We start from the raw sequence: 19,607 nt of genomic DNA, 5'->3' as shown, positions 1-19,607 counted from the left end.
GGTGAGTCACAGCTGGAATGCAGACAATTCATACAAATATATGGGCGCAACAATTTGTATGGATATGGAAGGGAATGATCACATAAGCTAGTTGTAAAGCAGGTGGCAAACTTCAGTTTGTTGACAGGAAATTGGGAAAATTCAATCACTCTGCCAGGGAAACTGTTTAGAAAACTCCCCTGTGATCTATACTCTGATATTTCTGAAGTGTGAGGGATCAATATCAAATAGAACTAACACAAGATATTGAATGGCTACAGAGAAGGGCAGCATGAATGGCCACAGGTTTGATTGACCCACAGGGAAGCTTCACAGAGATTGTGAAAAACCTGAACTGGCACACACTTGATAACATATTACAGAAAACCTACTTACAAAGTTCCAGGAAACAGTTTTATGTGAAGAATCTAGAACATACAATTCCCTACATATCACTCCTATAGGGGGCACAAAAACAAGATTAAACTATTTACAATGTGCTTCATGAGTTTAAGGAATCATTCTTCCCATCCTCTGTATGCAAAAGCAATGGAGAGAAGCCCTAATAAGTGATATTATGCAAAGTACCCTCTGCCATGTATTTTGCAGTAGTTTCTGGAGTATAGATGTAGATGCACACATAGACGCAGATGTAATAGTTTCCTAACAAACTGTGTACTGGAGGATTAGAACAATTTTTGTGTATGCCTTGTGTACAGCAGTATGTATCCCACACATGGCAATGCAGAGATGGGCCTGTGTATTGTGGAGTCAGCAACATCAGGATCAAACTATGAATTTAGCAATGAATGTGCTCATCATAAAAGAATAACAATTCAGTTTGCTGAACAACTTTTACTGCATATTCATTTCGCTAGAAATCAGTCATACAATCACATGAATTTAGTAGAATAAGATCAGTTTGATGATAGTAGAAACAGTGTGCTGAAAAGCAATGTGTTGGGGTGGTGTACAGAGCTAAATATCTTCACTAGCAGTTGGGTGAATTTTTTAACACCTGAAGGTGCAGAAATGATGTAAGTCTCCATTATACAAGCTGCAGCAATGCATCTGTTCAATGTGCAGCATACTCTCAGGAAGAACATCCCTATATTGGGTTTACAGTTTTATTACAAAGGTGTTTTAACAAATAAGTGAAATTGCCCACAAATGAATAATCAACAATTGATATCATCATGTAACTTTCTCTCTCGCCCTCCCCTTCATTTCTCTACATTTAGAGTAAAGCGTCTGTCATCAAATAATATTAACGTATTCTTTATGTTTTGGGGAGTAATTCGATTACCACACATTCACACACTTCATATTACAAGTAAGAGGTTCTTTATTTTATCTGTCCTCATACTTGTTTTCAGGCTTTCATTTTTACTTTTTTATGTTTTGGATCAATATTGAGAGTACTAGATAAGAAAATTCACTCTAACATCATCAATTCATCGCTTTTAGCTGTCACCAACTGAAATATTTACATAGTGAGGCTTATATATAAATCATATTTTCCATTTAGGTTGTCATTCAGTGTCAAAAATAGGAAATAGAAACTTTTGATAACAAAAATACAGGTAACTGGCAAATGATCTATGTTACTGGTACATAGAAGTCACCCTTAATCAGATCATAGTCAACTAACCATTATGTTGATGAATGATAAGCTCAGGTGAAGCAAAATAATATTGGTCACAGAGGAATCGAGCATGTTCATAAGCATCTTGAACCACACTGACTGGATCACACTGTGGGTCAATGCAACCAATATGGCGACTATTCAGTTGACCATCAAGTTGGCCACCAAACAGTAGAGCTGAAACATAAAATACGCAAAGTAACAATAAATACATCTACACATATTCCTGTTTATTGTTTGTCTTTTCCCCTTCAACTGTCATAAATACAAAGCCTATGTTATGTTTAGTTCCCCCCCCCCCCCCCCTTAAAAAAGCCACCACACAATAGTAACTCATTCGGGCCATACAGAAGATCAGATTAGAGTTCTTAGGTGTACATGAAATTCATATTTTGCACAGTAAGTACAACAGTTAAAAATCAGTATCTTACTTCACTAAAGAGCAGTCTTTCCTTGTTTAGTTTTCAACATATTATTGAAGATCCATGAATGAAGAACACAACATTGCTATCACAGTTTTACAAAATGTGTTTCTGATAAAGATTTACTGTATGTTGAAACATTATGCACAGGCAATTTTGTCAAAAACTGACATTTTGAGACCATGGTTGTGTACAAAATACAGGTTGATTCTTGCTGAGAAGGAAACAGCAACCAGCCACTATTGGTAATGCTATTTACTCACATAAATAGCACTCTTACCAGTTTTAAGCCAACAGGTTCATCATCAGATGGCTGTTTCACATTAAGATACATTTTTGTATTGTAGTTTACATTGGTTTTCACATTTTATCCCCCACCCCAGGGAACCTGTCCATTTGAAACCAGTAATGGCACTATTTATGTGAACAAAAAGCATTATCAAATGCAGTTAGTTGCTGTTTTATTTTATGAACGAATAAACCTGTATTATGTACAGGATTATAGTCTAGTCTTGAGCATAGGCAGTTAGTCATTGCTCACATAATAGGAAAACATGGAACCACACATCCAGCAGAACAGTCACTGCATTCTACCAGAATTTTGGTGCCAGAAAAACCTCTTCATCAACAAAAAATAAGAGAAATCATATATAAACTGGCAAAGACAAGTGTGAGGATTCAACAACTATATCTTGCCAAAAGTTTGAGATATTATAGCCCTCTTCTGTTACCTTTCAAATAGCATAAACAGACATACGAGTATGAACAAAGGCACGAGTTAGTATTCTTCCGTGAAAGAAGGAGGAGGATGAGATCAGTGTTTAATGTCCTGTTGATAATGAGATCATCAGAGATGGAGTACATGCTCGGAATAGGGAAGGATGGGGTAGGAAATTGGCCGTGCCCTTTCAAAGGAACCATCCTGGCATTTGCCTGAAGTGATTTAGGGAAATTAGGGGAAACCTAAATCAGGATGGCTGGAAGCAGGTTTGAACCATGATGACGACATTACTGCCTATAAAATTGTTGCATTTCAATGTCCTAATCAGGATTCTAATACTATAGTGACCTACAAAAGACAATGCTGCACTTCTGTGTACAGTCATTCATGATTCTGATTTTGTTGTTGCTGTTGTTGTTATCTTCAGTCTGAATTGTTTGTTTTGTTTTACGGTGCAAAAACAACTAGGTCATACGCGCCCATGTTAGAAACATAGAATACAAAGACAAAAAAAAGGAGGTAAAAACAACTACACGTTAAGCCCAATAGACAGAAGGAAAGACAGCTAAAAACAGGGACTTAGAGAAAGATCCATAAAATACACAATAGAAGAACAGAGGTCTTAAACTAAATATAAAATGTCCTTTACCATGCTGGTACAATAGATAAAACCTAAAATGCAGTCGACAGACCACATTTAATTCTCCAAAATGGGTGATAACTCAGATGGCAAACACAAATGAGAAAATAAGTGGTTAAAAAAGGGTACTCGGTCAATAAATGGCAAACCATCAAAGGTTGAAGGCAATGAGCACAAAGTGGTTGGGGATCACCACTTAACAAATGACGATGGCTAAAAAGACACTGCTCAATACGCAACTTAGCCAAAATGATCTCCTCATGCTGAGTGGGCCAAGAGAAGGTCGGCCAAGCCACTGGGATAGGCTTGATTCCCCAGAGCTTGCTCCCATGAAGGGAGGGCCAGTGGCGATACCAAAGTGACACCACCTGCTGACAGACAGCAACACAAAGATCATCAGAGGGAATGGAAGAATTAGTGAGCTGAAGTACAAGGACTGCAGCCTTGGTTGCAGCTTCAGCAGCCTCGTTTTCCATCAGACTGGCATGACCAGGAACCCATAAACATCACAGTGGCTCCATCAAGAGTGAGCAAGTGACAGCTTTCCTGGACCCACTCCACTAAGGGACGGACGGTGTACAGCACACAGGGCCCTGAAGGGTACATAGTGTCATAGCAGATGACACAATTCAAAAGCCTGTGTCACCTGATGTACTGCATGGCCTGATACAGGACAAAGAGCTCTTCTGTAAATAATAAGTAGTATTCCAGAAGCCGATACTGAAAATCATCACTGACAATGATGAAGGCACATCCGACACCAGTCAGTGAGAGCCATCAGTGTACACAGAAGTGAAGTTCTGTGTCAAGGTCTTGAAACTTATGGTGATAGAGTGAGGCTGGAGTAGTGTCCTTAGGAAGCGAATGAAGCCCACGGTGAACACGGGCCACCAAACAAAGACAAGGTGGTGAAGGGCTCATACCCATCAGGAAAGTGGCAGGTAGTGTGAAGTTAAATTGCTGGAGCAAGAGCTGAAACTGAATTCCAGGAGGTAGCAGAGAAGATGGACACACCCCATACTGGCAATCATTGACGTCATCAAAGAAGGAGGCATAGGACGGGTTGCCAGGCATAGCAGACAAGTGGCATGCATATCTGCTGAGGAGAAAGTCATGGCGGTATGACAGTGGTTGTTCACAGTTTTTGCATACAGACTCTCAACCAGACTAGTGTAAAAGGCACCAGTGGCCAAACGGATACCACAATATGGTGGATAGTATTGAGTCAACCAGTCTAGTGTAAAAGGTGCCAGTGGCCCAACAGGTGACGTGATGGTGGATAGTAGTGGGACAACATAAGAGGGACAGATGTCCAGATGCATAAATGAGACTCCCGTAGTCTAGTTTTGAAAGAGCAAGGGACCAGTACAAATAGAGGAGGGAGATCCGATTTGCTCCCCAGGATGTACCGCTGGGGACACGTAGGACATCGAGGGACAGTGGGCAGCCAGGTAAGACAAATGCCAGGACCAAGAAAGTTTCCTATCGAGTATGAGCCCCAGGAATTTCGTAGTTTCAATGAATGAAAGAGCAACAGGCCCAAGATGTAAAGACAGTGGAAAAAACCAACTGCTCTGCCAGAAATTAACATAAACAGATTTGTCAGTTGAAAACCTAAAGCCATTTTCAGTACTCCATGCATAAAGACAATTGAGACATCACAGAGGACACCACTCGAGGAGACAAGTCTGTGGAGAACTGCAACGGATCACAAAATCATCAACAAAAAGGGAGCTGGAGATGCCCGGTGGGAGGCAAGCCATAATAGGGTTAATGGCAATAGCAAAGAGGATGACACTCAGGACAGAACCCTGAGGCACACTGTTCTCCTGGATAAAGGTGTCCAACAAGGCAGAACCCACACATACCTTGAAACCTCTCTTTTAAAAATTCCTGAAGGAAATGCAGCATGCGGCCACGGAAGCTCCACACATAGAGCATATGGAGGATATCAATCCTCCTCTTAGGCTTTCTCCAGTTTGGAGGGGGGGGGGGGGGGATGCCACAGTCTGGTATTTCCACTGAAAACTACTCATGACATTGGTTGACAAAGCGATGAGATTGTCAACTGCAGAATGACATGCTCTAAATCAACATTATGCAGTGGTCAGTAAATTGCAAGACTCAAGCCACCACACCAGCCAGGCATGAATCATACGTTCCACGAACACAGCTGGTAGAGAAATGGGGCAGTAGCCGCAAGGAAGGTGTTTGTCCTTACCGGCCTCAGGTATGTGTACGACAGTGGCTTCATGACAGTGTCTGGGAAATTTGCCCTCTCCCAGATGTGATAGTACATATCAAGGACAATTTGCTTGCCCTTAAGAGAAATATTCTCCAACATCTGAATGTGAACATCATCTGGCCCTGGAGCAAAGGATCAGGATGAAGTGAGAGCATAATCTAGCTCCCTCGTAGTAAAAGGGGCAGTGTAGCACTCATGATTGTGAGAAGGCAAGGGTATCGCCCAATCTTCCTCAACTCGTTTCCAATAGAGGAAGGCAGGGTGATAGTGGGCGCAGCTCAAAATCTCTGCAAAATAGCAGTCCAAGGCGTTGGAGATAGCAGTAGGGTCCACTATAATGTCGCCTGCTACTGACAGGCTGGAAATTGGGAACAAACCTTGGTCCCAGAGAGCCATCAGAGGTTGGCCCACACAATGGAAGAGGGAGAAGAACTTTTAAAAGAACTAGTGACTGAAATCTAGCTAGCTTTTTTGCTATCCCAAAGAATGCAACAACACTGTACACACAATTGTTTATAATGAATGCAGTTTCTCATCATAGGATGATGGTTAAGAACCCAGAGAGCATGTATGCACACACGAATTGTGTCGTGGGACACCTCAGTCCACCAAGTGACTGGGACATGGTGCGGTAAAGAGGAAGTGTGAGGAATGGAATGTTCTGTGGTGGTTAGGAAAACATTTATGAAATATTCTACCTGGTCATCACAACTCAGGAATGTTGTTCATCGCTAGGGAGGAGTAAGGTCTACAGTCAATCTTAGAAAGTTGTGATTTGGGTTTGCACGTAGTTTGGATACGAGTCAGTAAAGGGATAGCGCATGGGAAATGGTCACTCAAGTATGTGTCAGAGAGAATGGACCACTCGAGATGATGGGCAAGCTGGGCAGTGTAGAAGGAGAGGTCCATATAGGAACAGGTGTACCTGGAGTGTGAAAGGAATGTGGGTGCTCCCATGCTAAGGCAGATGAGGTTAAGTTGACTGAGCAGGTCAGCCAAGAGGGCACCCCTCTGATAGGTTCTGGGAGAACCCCAAAGGGGATGGTGTGCATTAAAGTCAGAAAGGCGTGAGGGAGCTACCCAATAAACTGGAGGAAGTCTGCCCTGGTGACATCGAATGACAGAGGAATGTAAATGGTAGCAAGGGGAAAGGTCAAGTTTGGAAGGAAAACGCGCACTGCAACAGCTTGAAGCTGGGTAGTCAGGGAGATGGGTTGACTGTGATCATTATCCTGGATGAGCGGCATGACTCCCCCATGAGATGGAATGCTGTCCTCAGAAGAAGGTCAAGAATGTTCCATTGGAGGAGAGTCTTGACAAGTAAATAGGAGGAGAGAAAAAAATGAGCCAGTGTCACCTTGGTGGCTGCCGAGTGACAGCTTTCAAAGACTTAACTGCTACAGGGTGCAGAGACTGGAGGATCCTGCTCCATGAGATCTACAGACGCATTCTGCTTCTGTCTGTAAGTGGAATTCAAAAGTGGAAAAATGGCTGGCGGTGTGCACAGGTGACACGAAGGTTGGTCAGGCGAGGGTATCATGTGACAACACTGTCAAAGAGAAGCTCCAAGTCAGTGAAGGAGAAGACATTTTGCCTTTGTTTGACTTCTTGGACCCTTTCCAGTTGGCAGAAGAAGACACAGATGTTTGTTGGCTGGAGGGATGTAGGAAGTCTTCACAGGAGTATTCTTTCAGTCCTTTCCAGCCTGCCAGCTGTGTGGCAAATGAGTTTGCCAGATGAGGCGGAGGTTTGGTGGCTTGTTGCACAGCTGGAGAAGGAGGTGAGGACAACAACATGACACTAGGCAATTTTACAACTGCAGTGCTGAATTTGAGGTTGCATGTCTGCGTGACCATGTCCTCTGTGGAGTGAGATGTAGTAAGAACAGTACTGTAAGTGCCAGATAGTAGAATGCAGGGTTTCCAATTAGCCAACAACTTGCAAGCGACCAGGTATGGTACTCTTTCCTTCACCCGGATCTCCTGGACAGCCTGCTCATCAAGATACATGGACAATCTCAGAAGGAGGCAGCATGGTCACCATTGCAGTTGATACAGTGGGCAGAAGGAGTCAAACAATCACCCTTGCGAGCATCCCTACCACAGGTTACACTTTTGGCTGGGTGTTGACAGGACATTCAAGTGTGGCTGTAATTATGACACTAGCAATGCAATGAGTTCAGAACGTATGGTCGTACTGCAATAACTTCGTAACCTGCTTTGATCTTTGACAGAAGCACCACTCTATCAAAAGTGAGTAAAAGAGTGCATGTGGGTGCTACAGATGCATCTACCTTTTTCATCACCCAATGGACTGCAATGACACCCTGATCAGGGAGCTATGTCTGAATTTATACATCAGTCAGACCATTGAGCAGCTTAGTGTAAATAACACCATGGGAAGACTTCAGCATTCAATGGGCCCTGACACAAACAGGATAGCCATGGAGGAGTGAAGCTGGAAGCAGTCGTTGTGGTTGAGATTCAGAAGAAGTCTCCAAAAGCAAAGTGCCATTGCATAAACAAGAGCAAGATTTCACAGAGTCATCAACTGCTTCAACACCTATCTGAATAATAAATGGATTTACCATAACAGAGGACTGACTGTCTCCAGTATGTGAAATCACAAAGAACCATGGTGCAGCTTTGAATTATTAGCCTCATTCTGTTTACGTTTAATAGACATTGACTGTGAAGAATATGACTGGCTCATTGTGAGCAAATTACCCACGATTGCCAGTGTCTCCGATGGTTCACTCCTTCCAACTGCCCCCCCCCCCCCCCTGCAGAAGGGGGCACACCAACCATAGGTGATGTTCACACCTCAGGTCATACTTCCCGAACACCTGACAGAGGGACCAATCAGCAGTTTGGGAAGGTAGCACTCAGGCAATTACCCCTCCCTGTGCCTGAGCTGTACCAGGGGATACGTGCGAACCTATCTGTCAACCTGGGGCTGGGAATTACGTATTACCCAGTCACCTGTTAGGCGTCAGACGCATAGGCTGGCCCTCAGGAGTGCGCATGGAGGAAGAAGAAAAAGAGGAACCTCAAATGCCGAAGTGGATGAAGGATAAGAGAGGGGAAATGAAGAAAGAAAAAAGGAATGAAAAACAGTGGAGAGACTGTTCTGATATTGGGTACTGAAAATGAAGAACACATTTCCAAAAACATCCCACACACATTCCCAAAGGGAGGGGAAAAAGAATAGCAAGAGTTTAGACATGCAGCATGGAAGGAAAAAGATGTTGCAAAGGCTGGGGCCCGGTGGTAGCCAAGCACAAACCCACCAAAGAGCTGCGATGTATGTATGTATGTATGTATGTATGTATTCATACCTGCCATAAAGTGAAAAATCCACTGATGATGCTGCAACTGCTGTGAAACATGTTTGGGATAAAAAACAAAATAGTGTTTCGCTAAAGATGAACCCCATCCAAAAACATATGTATTGTTAAAGCAAACACAGATAAAAGAGCTTCAGCCTCAAGGTGATTTTTGACAGGTATATTTTTAACATGCTAAACAAAGCTGCTTGGGTGGCATGGAGAGTGCTGCTCAACTGGGGTGTCTTAGAGGGACCCTTTGACATTTTATTCATATGCATGACATGTGGCGCACCCCCCCCCCCCCTTTTCCCCCTCCTTGACAATGTTACAGAAGGTCTCGAAACAGGATAGCTGAAAAGGATAAACATCCTTTGCTGCTTTGGATCATGTTCAAATTTCATCAAATAGCTTTGAACTTTTCTTTGTGGTTCTATCTTGTATACCAGAGCAAAAATCACAATCATACTACACTCCAAAGGGATCAGATCACATTCAATGGGGTTGAAGCACCAAGATGTTCTTATAGTAGGGTCAATTCTGAGCAGCGGCATGTCTGAAATTTCTTCCTTAGCTACCCATAATAAAACTGTGATTTCAATGCTAGGTGTCATGGTTCTGACCTCCATCACAGAAGATGTAGTGAAATTTGGTGCCAATGTGACATCATTAACTCACCTTACACCTCGCATTAACCTCTGAAATGTGGATTTTTTTTTCACATATGGTGATGCCACCTTGTTGTTTAGAGCACTGCTGAGTCTGAGGATGATATTGCAGAGCACCACACTATTGCAACATTACAGAGGAAAATTGTAGGCACCTTTGAGCAGAATTTCAAACTTATATGTCACAATGGGAAACAATTACAATCTTTTGAAGAAGTGATCATTTAATTTTGTTGCACACCATAGTTTCCCATTTTGGAAGATAATTATAGCCAAATAAGATTTGTGTATTGACAAAGGATGAAATTTCAAGAATTTCAAAAAAATGGCAGAAGATCAGCAAGAAGAAAAACCAAAACAATGATAACAGATGACGGCAAAGAATCCTGTTGTTTAAGATTTGGCAGTGTGCTGAAAAAAAGCATGTGGTTATACGTCAACCAACTAATGGTTATACACAAGAACAAAATGGTTCAGCAGAGTGTTTAAACAGAACTGTGATAGAAAAGGCAATATGTATACTATTTCATGGTAAACTTTATAAAAGGTTTTGGGCTGAAGCAGTTATTACTGCAGTATATTTTTAGAATAGGTCAGTAAGTTTAATTTTAAGGATTAAAACAACCTATGAAGTGTGAAGTGGAGAGAAACCAAACATTAGTCCTCTCAGCATAATTGGACACAAGGACATAATGCACATTCACAAAGTTATGAGCACAAGATTGTATAAAAAGGCAAAAGGAATTATCTTATTGCGATATAGCACAACACTGCTGAAGGCTGTAGGCTTATGATACTGAAGCAAATGATGTATTGATAAGCATAAATGTGACAATAATGGAAAATGTTAATGGTGTAGAAATTGAAATCATGAAGAGGACATGAGTTCAGTGGAGGAAGATTAATAAAAAAAAGAGACCCTTGATCCTATAGCATGAGAAGATTTACGTGATATTTCAGAAAACTCAGTTTGCCAGATGAAGAAATTAATAATCACAAGAAGATGAAGTGAAGAAGATTAGAGGATTACAATGGCAGTTCAAACCAAATAGAATATTTGAGGAAATTTCCTGGCAGATTAAAACTGTACACTGGACCGGGACTTCAAACTGGGGTCTTTGTCTTTTGCTACCCAACATGACTCATGACTCTCAGCTATACTTACACCAGTACATCATCTCCTATCTTCCAAACTTCACAGAAGCTCTCACATGAAACTTGTGGGGACCAGAATTCCAGCAAAAAAGGAGATGAGGTCCTGGTGGAAGTAAAGCTGTGACGATGGGTCATGAGTAGTGTTCGGGTAGCTCAGCTGGTAGAGTACTTGTCCATGAAAGGCAAAGGTCTTGGGTTTGAGTAATTACCTGGCACACAATTTTAATCTACCATAAAGATTCATATGAGCACTCATTCCACTGCAGAGCAATTAATTCATTCTAAAATATTTAATGATTATGAGACTTATTTCTCTGCTGGAACTTCAGATCAAATAGAGGATACAAAAACTGTGGAGAACACCCTTTCCATACCTGGTGCAGAAGAATGGAAACATGCTATCTACAGTGGTGCTCAAAAGTATTTTATATTTGCGATGTTATGTTGTCAGTACTGTTTGCATGCAGTCACAACAGGGCAACATATATAACTGTTTGGTAAGGATAGAAGCTGAAGTAATTAATCAAAATAAGTTTAAGCCGGGTCTCCTGCTTACTAAGCAGATGTGCTAACCAAATTTTAATTCATTCCTTCAGCTTCTATCCTTATCGAAGATCAAGTTGAGACTGATGTGTGTCCAGGAAAATGTAATGCCATCAGATCAGCTTATAATTGTATGACTCCATCAAGAGCTTCATGCCACTGTGGTCACATATCTAGGAGACAAGCAAGGTCATACAATAACAATGTAAGTATATATTCCTTTATCTGAAGAGTATTTTTTAATTTGCTTTAGTGGTACGTTATTCAATAACTAATGTCACTTAGGTAATCAGACAGTGTTTGTTTATTAGTAGAGAAAACAAGAAGCAGGCCAAAACGCAAAGGATACTCTGTTGACAGGAAGGCCAGGATAGAGTTTGCAAAGAAACATCAAATTTGGACTGCTACAGATTGGTCTAATGTATTATGGAGTGATCAAAGGAAATTTAATACATTTTCTTCTGGTGCTGTGGAGTATGTATGTCAAGCATAAAAACCCAAGAGATGGCAAAAAGTACTCAGTACCAAGCATTGAGCACAGTGGTGGCAGTGTCATCGTGTGAGAATGTTCTCCTAGATGTGGGGTTGATCCTCTAGTTCAAATAGAAGGCAAAATGGACCATTCCCTGTACGTTGGCATTTTAGAAAAGAATATGGTTCCAAATGGGAGGAGGAATATCCACATAATTGGATATTTCAGTAGGAGAGTGATTCAAAACACACTCCCAGCTAAAGAAAATCAAACTTTTGAAGTGGCCAAGCTATACCCAGATCTAAATCTGGTGTAAAACCTCTGGGATGCATTAGATCAACATGTTCGACACAGAAGCTACTCAATCAAGGATCAATTTGCTGCTGCATTATTGGATGAATCATCAAAACTCCCACTTGACTTACTACAAAAGCTTGGAGATTCAATGCCAAATAGAGATGCAGCTGTGATCAAAGCCCATGGGTATGCAATGAAATGCTGATATTTTCCTTCAGATCCTAAACAGTTTTTTTTTCCTTACATACTTACACCTACAAATTACTTTTGAGCCACAAGAATCTTTATTTCTTTAAGACAATTTTGTTTAAACTGAAAGTAGTTTTACACTAAATGGATTACAATTACATACTTCTCAACTATTCAGTGACATTTTTTTCTATTGCTCACTTATCTTTATGTAATTGTAACTAATGCTATCTACACTGCCCTTATAAGTGCTACCGTACAAGCTTTTGAAGCCAATGACACTTGGAAAGTGATAAAGCTGCCAGAAAATGCTAATGTTGTGCAGTGTAAATGGGTGTTCCACAAAAAAGTAAAAGTGCAGTATTGTGCTAGGTTAGTGGCAACCAGATTCAATCATAAACTTGGATTTGGTTACGATCAAACCTTTTCTCCTGTGGTAGGGCATTCTACACATAGACGTCTAATGGCTTTATGTACTGAATGAGATTTAAACATCATAAATCTTGACATGAAAACAGTTTTTGAAAGGGAATTCTCAAAGAACAACTTTTTCTAAAGCAACTTGAAGGTTTTCATTTTTGTAAAGGTAAAGGAAAAGTTCTGAAGTTTGGAAGAGCTATGTATGAGCTAAAACTATAATACCGAATGTGGAATCAAAGAGTAAATGTTGTTTTAAACTGTTTAGGTTATAAAAGGTCTAGACTAGAGTCTTGCTTGTTCTTAAAAAATAAAAATAAAGGCTTAGCTGCTATCACAGCCTTATATTTTGGTGATTTCTATATTTTTCAAATGACATATGAGAGTGAAATCTTGCAAGATATGCTAAGTATGGAGTTCAAAGTAAAGGATTTAGGAATACCTAAACATTGTTTAGCAATGGATATCAAATATGACAAGATTAATGGAGTGTTAGCTTTAAGTCAGGACAAGCACATTGATCAGCACATTTTAACTCTAAAATTTAGTGTGTAGTGGTCATTTTGCATTCGAAGCCAGTAACATACTCTATGTAATCAAAATTATCAGGACACCCCCAAAAATATACATTTTTCATATCAGTTGCATTGTGCTGCCACCTACTTCCAGGTACTCCATATCAGCAACCTCAATAGTCATTAGACATCGTGAGAAAGCAGAATGGGGAGCTCTGCGGAACTCATGCACATCAAACGTGGACAGGTGATTTGGCGTCACTTGCATCATACGTATGTACGCAAGATTTCCACACTCCTACACATCCCTAGGTCCACTGTTTCTTATGTGATAGTGAAGTGGAAATGTGAAGGGACACTTACTGCATAAGTGGTTAGCACACTGGACTTGCATTCGGGAGGACGACGGTTCAATCCCATCTCCGGCCATCCTGATTTAGGTTTTCCGTGATTTCCCTAAATCGTTTCAGGCAAATGCCGGGATGGTTCCTTTGAAAGGGTACGGCCGATTTCCTTCCCAATCCTTCCCTAACCTGAGCTTGCGCTCCGTCTCTAATGACCTCGTTGTCGACGGGACGTTAAACACTAACCACCACCACCACCCCCACCACGTACTGCATAAACATGTACAGGCCGACCTTGTCTGTTGACTGACAGACTGCCAACAGTTGAAGTGAGTCGTAATGTGTAACAGGCAGACATCTACCCAGACCATCACACAGGAATTGCAAACTACACCAGGGTCCACTGCAAGTACCATGACAGCTAGGCAGGAGGTGAGAAAATTTTGATTTCATGGCTGAGCAGCTGCTCACACATCACACCAGTAAATGCCAAACAATGCCTTGCTTGTTGTAAGGAGCGTAAACATTGGAGTGATGAATCATGGTACACACTGTGGCAATCCAATGGTAGGGTGTGAGTATGATGAATGCCCAGTGAAGGTCATCTGCAAGCATGTGTAGTGCCCACAGTAAAATTTAGACGTGGTAGTGTTATGGTGTGGTTGTGTTTTTCATGTTTGTTGTTTTGAATGGCACTATCACAGAACAGGCTTACATTGATGTTTTAAGCACTTTCTTGCTTCCCACTGTTGAAAAGCCATTTGGGGATGACGATTGCATTTTTCAACACAATCAAGCACCTGTTCATAGAGCACAGCCTATGGCGGAGTGGTTACATGACAATAACACCCCTGTAATGGATGGGCCTGCACAGAGTCCTGGCCTGAATCCTATAGAATGCCTTTAGGATGTTCTGGAACGCAGATTTCGTGCCAGGTCTCATGGACTGACATCGATACCTCTCCCCAATGCAGCACACCGTGAAGAGTCGGCTGCCATTCCTCAAGAAACCTTCCAGCACCTGATTGAATGTGTGCCTGCTAGAGTGGAAGCTGTCATCAAGGCTAAGGCTGGGCCAACACCATATTGAGTACCAGCATTACCAGTGGAGGGCACACAAACTTGCAAGTCATTTTCAGTAAGTTGTCCAGATACTTTTCATCACATAGTGTATATATCAATATAATCAGGGAAGAATTTAATGAAGTAATAAACAGAAGTTCAATTTTTCCCTCTCTCAAAAGTAGGCCTACCCTGTGTCCTAAATGTATTTGTCAGTACTTACAAGACCATATATTTCTTTCTGTGGGAGGTATTTACCCCAGTTTAGCAACTCATATTGTGACAACGAAATATGCTAAGAGAATTTTGAGGTATTTGAAGGAAGCTAAGATTTATTGTTTAAAGTTTACAAAAGGATGTTTGAATTAGGGGGTTTCATAGATGCAGATTGGACAAATTGTTCCTTACACAGGAAATAATAGTTTTATTTTTAAATTGTCTGACTGTAGTATCATGGTAAAGTTCTAAGCAGAAAACTGTTGCTCTTTGTAACAAAGAGGCTTAGACTATGGCTCTTTCTGAAGCTTGTCAAGAGGCCATTTATTTAACAAACTTATTGCATGAACTGACAAGTTATAATAAGTGTGTAAGTTTATTTACCGATAGTCAGAGGGCATTAAATTTGTATGGTGAGCCTTCAGATCAAAAAAGGTTGAAGCATACTGATGTTCATCATCATTATATAAGGGAAGCTGTACCCAACAAAAATGTAAAAACATTTTATGTATATATGAATGATATACCAGCAGATATAATGACAAAATAACTAAAAAAAGAGAAAGCATTGTGAATTTATGGACTGTACGGGCCTAAATATTTTTAAGAGGGTCATTTGAATGTTTTGAAGCGAGTGCTTTGAGCTTAATGCAGCATTCGAATCAATATCTGTTGTCTCTGTGAGCCACGACCTTTCCTATATCTTTCTTCTGTACAGCAGTGTCTTTGCTTTGATCATGTCTTCATTTGTTGTGTTACGTCATGTGTGCTTAGTTTGACTTTCTTCAGAACTCAGTGCTAGATGATATGAAACAGAGCTTCTTTTAACATGAAGTGGTCTAATAAAGTGTTAAGTAATATGTCTGCCAGTGTTCCCAATATAAATCAATAATTGGCAGAATCCATATGTGACAGAAAAGACAACAAGTACTTCTCATTGCTTTTCAATCTACCCAAACACCCTTCAGCATTCTCCTATACCACCACATTTGAAAGGTTTCTATACTCTTCTTGTCTGAACTGTTTATCATCTACTTTTCACTTCTGTACAGGGCTGCATGCCATACAAACACCCTCAGGAACAATTTCTTAACACTTAAATTTATATTCAACATTAACAAATGCCTCTTTTTCAAAAATCCTTTTCTCACTATTGCTAATCTGCATTTTTTATCCTCTATACTTCGGCTATTGCCAGTTATTCTTCTGACCATATAGGGAAACTCTACTACTTTTAGTGTCATATTTCTTAATCTAATTATATCAGTATCATTTGATTTAATTTGAATGAATTTCATTACACTTGGTTTCCTTTGTTTTGTGTTAATCTTCTGACCTTCTGAGTCCTTTGACATCTCTAACAGAATTACAATCTCATCAGCAAACCTCAAAGTTTTAATTTCTCCTCCCTGAACTTTAAATCCTTTCCAAAATTTGTTCTTGATTTCCTTTAATGCTTTCTCAGCATACAGATTAAATAACACAAATGATCAGCTACAATCCTTTATTACTCCCTTCTCAACCAATGCTCCCCTTTCATGTCCTTCAACTCTGATAACTACAGTCCGATTTCTGTCCAAGTTGTAAATAACGTTTTGCTCTCCATGTTTTATCCCTGGTACCTTCAGGATTTTGAAGGGTATGATCCAGTCAATACTATCAAAAACTCTCCCTAAATCCACAAATGCTATAAATGTAGGTTTACCTTTCTTCAGTCTAACTTCTGAGATAATCTGCAGGGTCAATGTTGTTTTCTGTGTTCCTACATTTCTCCATAACCCAAACTGATTCTCCCTGAGGTCAGTTTCTACCAGCTATTCCAGTCTCCTGCAAATAATTGTGGTTAATATTTTGCAAACAATGACTCATTAAACTGGTAATTCAGTAATGCTCACACCTTTTAGCACCTGCCTTCTTTATAACAGGAATTATTGCATGCTTCCTGAAATGTGAGAGTACTTTTCCTGTCTCATATATCTAGCATACCAGGTAGAATAGTTTTGTCATAGCTGCCTACCCAGTGCTATCAACAGTTCTGAGAGGTTGACATCTACATTAGGGGCCTTATTTAGATTTAGATCTTCCAGTGCTCTGTGTGTTTTCTTTTAATACAGCTTGTATGGACCCTCTATATATGACATTAGCTATTCATTTTCTGTTGTATCCCTTTCCCCCCGTTTCAGTCAACTGTTGCTTGCTCTACCTTTGAAAGTCTCAACAACCCCTGGTTCTTTCAGTTTATTCAGGTCCCATCTCCTTAAATTTTCTACCTTTCTGCAAATTCTTCAGCTTTAATACCTAGTTCATAACCAATAAATTATGATCAGAGTCCACATCTGTCCCTGAAAACGCTTTGCAGCTAACAATCTAGTTTTGAAATCTCTGTCTCACCTTTATGTTATCCATCTGTCTGAAACCTTCTGGTATCTCCCAGGTCTCTTCCAGCTGTTCACAGTATATCTTATTGTCCTATTGAGTATTAATTTTTAATTTTTCCTTTTTTTTTGTTTGCAGATTTAGATTGTAAGGTAGGCTTACAAGGTTAGTCACATGACAGATGAACATTGTAATGAGCAGCAACAGTTTTGTTGGATGAGATTTAACATCAAAGTTGAGAAAATACACTCCTGGAAATTGAAATAATAAACACCGTGAATTCATTGTCCCAGGAAGGGGAAACTTTATTGACACATTCCTGGGGTCAGATACATCACATGATCACACTGACAGAACCACAGGCACATAGACACAGGCAACAGAGCATGCACAATGTCGGCACTAGTACAGTGTATATCCACCTTTCGCAGCAATGCAGGCTGCTATTCTCCCATGGAGACGATCGTACAGATGCTGGATGTAGTCCTGTGGAACGGCTTGCCATGCCATTTCCACCTGGCGCCTCAGTTGGACCAGCGTTCGTGCTGGACGTGCAGACCGCGTGAGACGACGCTTCATCCAGTCCCAAACATGCCCAATGGGGGACAGATCCGGAGATCTTGCTGGCCAGGGTAGTTGACTTACACCTTCTAGAGCACGTTGGGTGGCACGGGATACATGCAGACGTGCATTGTCCTGTTGGAACAACAAGTTCCCTTGCCAGTCTAGGAATGGTAGAACGATGGGTTCGATGACGGTTTGGATGTACCGTGCACTATTCAGTGTCCCCTCGACGATCACCAGTGGTGTACGGCCAGTGTAGGAGATCGCTCCCCACACCATGATGCCGGGTGTTGGCCCTGTGTGCCTCGGTCGTATGCAGTCCTGATTGTGGCGCTCACCTGCACGGCGCCAAACACGCATACGACCATCATTGGCACCAAGGCAGAAGCGACTCTCATCGCTGAAGACGACACGTCTCCATTCGTCCCTCCATTCACGCCTGTCGCGACACCACTGGAGGCGGGCTGCACGATGTTGGGGCGTGAGCGGAAGACGGCCTAACGGTGTGCGGGACCGTAGCCCAGCTTCATGGAGACGGTTGCGAATGGTCCTCGCCGATACCCCAGGAGCAACAGTGTCCCTAATTTGCTGGGAAGTGGCGGTGCGGTCCCCTACGGCACTGCGTAGGATCCTACGGTCTTGGCGTGCATCCGTGCGTCACTGCGGTCCGGTCCCAGGTCGACGGGCATGTGCACCTTCCGCCGACCACTGGCGACAACATCGATGTACTGTGGAGACCTCACGCCCCACGTGTTGAGCAATTCGGCGGTACGTCCACCCGGCCTCCCGTATGCCCACTATACGCCCTCGCTCAAAGTCCGTCAACTGCACATACGGTTCACGTCCACGCTGTCGCAGCATGCTACCAGTGTTAAAGACTGCGATGGAGCTCCGTATGCCACGGCAAACTGGCTGACACTGACGGCGGCGGTGCACAAATGCTGCGCAGCTAGCGCCATTCGACGGCCAACACCGCGGTTCCTGGTGTGTCCGCTGTGCCGTGCGTGTGATCATTGCTTGTACAGCCCTGTCGCAGTGTCCGGAGCAAGTATGGTGGGTCTGACACACCGGTGTCAACGTGTTCTTTTTTCCATTTCCAGGAGTGTATTTTGCAAGTTCACCTCCAGGATAACAAGTGTTTAATAGTATTCTGAAAGCTCACACAGACTCAGGAATTCGCCATGGCACACTAATTTATTTCCAGCAGGAGAGGCCTGCACAGCAAAAAGTTTCAGAAGGCCCCAACAAACATGTGCTATACCAGATGAGGACATGGCCCTTCAGTGAGCTGGAAAATAGTTCCCACGATAGTGGTAATTTACTCCCTTAGCACTAACGAAAGTACACAGAATAAATATTGTTCTGCATCAATCTTCTATGCCTCCGTGGATCAATATACTTTCTGCTGAATCAGCAAATATCACTGTGGGTGTGTGTCCATTGCTGTCTAAAATTGCAATGATCTATTGCACCTGAAGTGATAATATCTATACGACGTCTATATTAATAATGCCATTATTATGAAATTCTGTAAACCTTTGAGACTTCATGTGTGAAATGTTCAAAATAATTTGCAAACAAACCAGCTAAAGATTAAATTAGCAGTCTTATTTATCTATGTTACCTTTCCCCAGGACTTCCTACAAAATAAGTCATAATTCAGAATATTACAGTTGCAACACAAAGCTGATTTGATGAATGGCTGAAGTGGAAAATTGTCCATGTCATCATTTGTAAGACAGGCACCTATCAGCATCATTTGTCAGACAGGCACCTATCAGAAAGTTGGTGAAATATCACATTGTTATCTAT

General features: G+C 41.5%; 1 protein-coding gene across 1 annotated transcript in view; it reads right to left on the bottom strand.

Annotated features, from left to right (window-relative positions):
- Positions 1-19,607, bottom strand: part of LOC124555287 (pyruvate dehydrogenase (acetyl-transferring) kinase, mitochondrial) — a 372,705-nt gene that overhangs the window by 31,710 nt on the left and 321,388 nt on the right. Inside the window, exon 4 of the mRNA XM_047129160.1 lies at positions 1,631-1,801. Within this exon, the coding sequence (XP_046985116.1) occupies positions 1,631-1,801 (171 nt within the window). The remainder of the gene's footprint in view (positions 1-1,630; positions 1,802-19,607) is intronic.

The sequence above is a fragment of the Schistocerca americana genome, chromosome X (assembly GCF_021461395.2).
Source record: "Schistocerca americana isolate TAMUIC-IGC-003095 chromosome X, iqSchAmer2.1, whole genome shotgun sequence".
In the NCBI taxonomy this organism is placed as follows: Eukaryota; Metazoa; Arthropoda; class Insecta; order Orthoptera; family Acrididae; genus Schistocerca; species Schistocerca americana.
This window is presented reverse-complemented; position numbering and strand designations above follow the sequence as displayed.